At 41.1% G+C, this 4971-nt stretch overlaps 1 protein-coding gene across 1 annotated transcript; it reads left to right on the top strand.

Annotated features, from left to right (window-relative positions):
* The first annotated feature begins 235 nt into the window (after positions 1–235).
* Positions 236–3957, top strand: RTP4 (receptor transporter protein 4). The gene is made up of 2 exons (XM_010352569.2): positions 236–494; positions 2676–3957. The coding sequence occupies exons 1-2, from the start codon at positions 340–342 to the stop codon at positions 3259–3261; spliced, it is 741 nt and encodes a 246-aa protein (XP_010350871.1). The 5' UTR covers positions 236–339; the 3' UTR covers positions 3262–3957.
* The last annotated feature ends 1014 nt before the right edge of the window (positions 3958–4971 follow it).

Genomic DNA, 4971 nt, shown 5'->3' with positions numbered 1-4971 from the left:
TTAGCTACAGGATACTCTTTTATCCCAGTGGCAAAATAGTGCTTTGCCTATTATAAAAAATGAGAGAAATAAAATAAAAGCGAATTTATATGTGACCCTAGATTCTAGAACAGAGCTCTCTCTCTCAGCAAGGCCTGTTAGCTAACAAAGTTCTACTGCGCTCTGTCTTCAGAACAAAGACTTGTTCTGTGTCCCCAGACAGTCTAAAATGAAGGTAAAAAAAAACCAGTTCATATCCACACGCAGAAACAGAAACTGAACACCGAAACTGAAACTGTTTGTCTCTTCCTGAGAAACGAGCAAACCTGAAAGGTACTCTCTGAGCTTCAGAGGGAAAAAATGGTTGTAGATATCCAGACTTGGGAGCAGACATTTCAAGAACTAATCCAAGAGGCAAAACCCTGGGCCAAATGGACACTGAAGTTGGATGGAAACCTTCAGCAAGACTGCCTGGCTCACGGGTGGAAGCAATACCAACAGAGAGCATTTGGCTGGTGAGTGTGGGTTTCCCAGGCCATATCCCTTCTGAGAACAGAGGCTCAGGCTCAGCTTAGCATGATTTATTCCTCTGAGAGCTTGTTGAAGCAGTAAATATCACCAGCGTCTCCATCCTATTGTGGTCATAGTACTAAAGAGGGTCTAAATGATAAGATGACTCCAAACCTCCATTTTGTTTAACTGCAGGAAGTTTCTTCTTTTACTAGGTTTCCCTCCATAAATATTTCTGGAAAACCCTGGAGAAGGCCCCCTGTTCCATAAATCTGCCCTTCTATTTTCTCGCCACCTCATTTGTTCCAGAGTCTTTTGCAGTCTCCGCAGCAGTCCTGACCAACATCCCCCAGCTGCAGCAGCTCTCCAGGCCTTGGCCCTGCTCAGTACAAGCCTGGGACAGAGTCTTTTTTTTTTTTTTTTTCTTTTTTAAATATCCTAAGAATTGGCTAAGATCAAGCAATTACTCTGAACATTGCTTTACTGCAGGCCTGGTGATAATAGGAGAGATTGATGTTGCAAAGACTAAATCTAAAACCCAGTTCATGGAGTAACCAAGTAATACTCCTCCCTTACTCAGCACTTCCCTCTTTAACCCCCAGCAAGCCTCCAGATTGCAGGAACCAGTTTCCTTGCCCATGTTAGGAGGGTGAGAATTGCTGACCTGGACAATCAAATTTATTTTTAAATGACACACAGGACCTTCAGTCTAGTTTTCATCTGACCTATTACGCAGCTTACCTGCCTGCCCCATCCTGCCTCAGGTATGGCCTTCTCCATTCCTTATGGACTATTAGCCATGCCATGCATTTTCAGACTTCCACACCCTTGTTCATGGAGTTCTACTTGTTCAGCAGACCCTCCCCTCACCCCTCCCTGCTTATCCTTCAAGGCCTACTCTAGTGCCTCCTCCTCCTAAAAGCATTCTCTGGTTCTCCTAGGCAGAGTAAGTATTCCTTCTTATACATTCCCGTAAGATAATGGGATAAGATAAAATATATATGTGTATTATACACAAATGATATATAATTATATATACATATTTACTTGTATTTCAGAATAATAAATTTATAAATAATGTATGTATTATTGTATATTGTATCAAATACAGTATATGCTCATTTTTAGCTGCAGAATCTGTTGTTTAAATAAAGCCTCCCAAACCTCTCCAGAACAGTTTTCAAGTCACTTGTCAGAGCCCATATAGCAGTCATTTTGCTCTGCCTTCTAATCCAGGGAACTGTGTAATGTTTCTTTCCACACCAGCCAAAGCTTTTTGAGGGACTCGTGATGTCTCACAACATTTTGGCACTCCTCCAAACAGGAAGAAAGGGTTTCTCCTGTTGGGATGAATTGATTTGATTGTCATTTTGAGACTGGAAAAGCAACCTACCGGTGTACTTTTGGAAAATATCAATCAGCTTTTGAAAACCATTTTGTAGTTTACAAAGTGTTTTCACATACATCGTCTCGTTTGATGCTGCTAGTATAACCCTGGAATTTTTTTCTATGGATTCAAGCAATGAGGGCTATAGAAGGGAAGAACTTTGCCCAAGGTCTTCCTGATGTAAACTGTGGACTTGGATCTTCAACCTAGGTGTGAGAGAGGCAGGCTCTTTCTCCAGGTGTGAGAGATAAGCTACACTACTCATCAGAGGCAACGTGTTACAGCAGGCAAACAAGATTAATTTCAGATGGCCTGGGATTAATTAGCAACATGCCTCTAACATTTACCCTGTGTGTCCTTAAGCAGGTTGTGTAGCCTTTTCATGACTCAGTTTCCTTATCTGGATATTGGATTTAATAGTGTTTACTTCACAGATGAAATGAGATAAAATTGTAAAACACCAATTATAGTGTATGCCTCAAAATAGATACTTTACCAAAGCTTTCTATGACCAAAATTAGGAACAAGTTTCTCTGGAAGATGGCAGATATGATTTTCCCTCAGAGGCATCTGGAGATGTTTTACTACCAAAGAGGTAGAATTGGTGTAACATATGGGTGAATACTCAGTATTATCTGAAACATAATCCTTCTTGTTCCTGTTTATCAATGACTGGGACAATTTAAATCACATGAATTTTTTCAAATGGAAAAGGGTCTTAGAAACAGGGGCTAGGACCATTTTCCCTCAGGTTAACAACCAGATGAAGGCATAATGGGCATCTTCCTTCTGATTGCAGGTTCCGGTGTTCTTCCTGCCAGCGAAGCTGGGCTTCTGCCCAGGTGCAGATTCTGTGCCACACGTCCTGGGAGCACTGGACATCTCAGGGCCAGGTGCGCATGAGGCTCTTTGGCCAAAGGTGCCAGAAGTGCTCCTGGTCCCAATATGAGATGCCTGAGTTCTCCTCGGATAGCACCATGAGGATTCTGAGCAACCTGGTGCAGCATATACTGAAGAAATACTATGGAAATGGCACAAGGAAGTCTCCAGAAATGCCAGTAATCCTGGAAGTGTCCCTGGAAGGATCCCATGACACAGCCAATTGTGAGGCATGCACTCTGGGCATCTGTGGACAGGGCTTAAAAAGCCACATGACAAAGCCATCCAAATCCCTACTCTCCCACCTAAAGACTGGGAATTCGTCACCTGGAATTGGTGCTGTATACATCCCAAACCAAGGCAAGAACCCGTCAGCTGAGACAAAAGAGGCTAAGGGGAGAGGGTATGAGGAATTAGGGCCCAGTCAAGACCCAGCTCCATTGACCATCTGTGTCTTTATTTTGCTGCTTGTATTTATTATAGTCAAATGCTTTACATCAGAATGACGAAAATAGGCTTGCCACCTTCTCTTGTTTTAATTCCATGGTAATCAATGAACTGGCTGCCATTTTAATATAACTGAGAATTCGCTTTGAGACCAAGCAGGATCAAGTTTGTAGAATAAACACTGGTTTCCTAGTTATCCTCTGAAAACAGTGTAAAACATGACCAAACACATAATAAATTTAGTAATAAATATGGTTGAATTGCTAAAAAGTCTTCAATCATTCATTCCCTAAGTCATTCAGTGATATCAACATAGCTCAGAAAGTGTGGTAGGCTGAATAATGGTCTCTCCCAACATATGCACATCTTAATCCCCAGAACCTATAAACATGTTACTTTCCATGGCAGAATGGACTTTGCAGATGTAATTAAGGACCTTGAAATAGGTAGATTATTTCATATTGTCCAGGTGGATAAGAACCAGGATTTTATAACAGGGAGGCAACAAGCTCAAAATCAGAAAAAGATCTGTCAATGGAACAAGTGGTTGAAGTGCTTTGAAGCTGGAGGAAGAGGTCACAGGCAAAAGAGTACAGGCAGCCTTTAGAAACCCAAAAGGACAAAGACACAAATTCTCCCCTGGAGTCTGCAGAAGGAACCAGCCCTGCCTACAAGTGGCTTTAGCCCAGTGACACTGATTTTGGACATCTGGCCTTCAGAACTGCTTGCTCGCAAACTTGTCTTGTTTTAATGCACTAAGTTTGTGGTAATTTATTAGAGAAGCAATAAGAAATGAATATAGTTATCAATATTACAGTATGAATCAGGGAATTATATTTTAGGTGTGCTTCAGGTTTAATAGAAAAAAGAGCACTTTATACATTAGAAATACCAGTCTCCTCTTGTTCTTCTTTCTCCCCTACTCAAATATCTCCATCTCAAAGAGATTCCCTTTGATTTGATGATCCTTGGAGTTATCATATTCTCACTTCTTTCAGCACAGGATTGGGAATCACAAAAGAACTTGCCGATCCTGAGATCCTCTGATGCATCCTTCACCCCTTATTTTCATCTGTCTGCTAGGCAATTCTGTGTGGCTGTCATGTTTAAAGCCAAGCTCAAAACACCTCTGACTTTCCTGTTTTAAATCCCCCAAGTTACCCAAGCTTATTACCTCAGAGTTATCTTCAACCTCTGCTGATCACCAGCACTTATTCCTTTCTTTTGTCAAGTTACTCCCATCTCTTCCTTCTACTTTTCCTTGTCATCCTCTCTTCCTACCTAGTTCAAAATTATTGACAAACAAGGGGATTTGGACTTTATCCCATAGGCAATGGGGTGTCATTGCAAGCATTTATAGATATGGGCAATTTGAGTAGAACCACATTTTTAAAATACCGTCCATTTCTGGGAAATAATGGAGTACAGAATAGAAATAGTGAGAAGTCTGTCTTGCAATAGAATAGTGGGAAACACAGAAAGAGGGTCCCATAAACAGTAAATATCTTGAAAGAATTTGAAGACAAATATAAGAGGCCAAGAGACCTTAGTAAATATCTCCCTTCTTTCTGGCCATATCTCTTCATTTTATTTCATGATCCCCCTACCAGTGCTCTCTCTGTTTACATACCCCCTCCCCAAACCACACTGTTGAATTCCTGAATTCCTCCTGTTTTCATACCTTTCTGTTTTTTTTTTTTTTTGACAAAGTACATTGGCCTGGGGATCTACATGAAACTATTATTCATAGCCTGGTAACGCTGTATGAC

The sequence above is a fragment of the Rhinopithecus roxellana genome, chromosome 1, assembly GCF_007565055.1.
Source record: "Rhinopithecus roxellana isolate Shanxi Qingling chromosome 1, ASM756505v1, whole genome shotgun sequence".
NCBI classification, from domain to species: domain Eukaryota; kingdom Metazoa; phylum Chordata; class Mammalia; order Primates; family Cercopithecidae; genus Rhinopithecus; species Rhinopithecus roxellana.
This window is presented reverse-complemented; position numbering and strand designations above follow the sequence as displayed.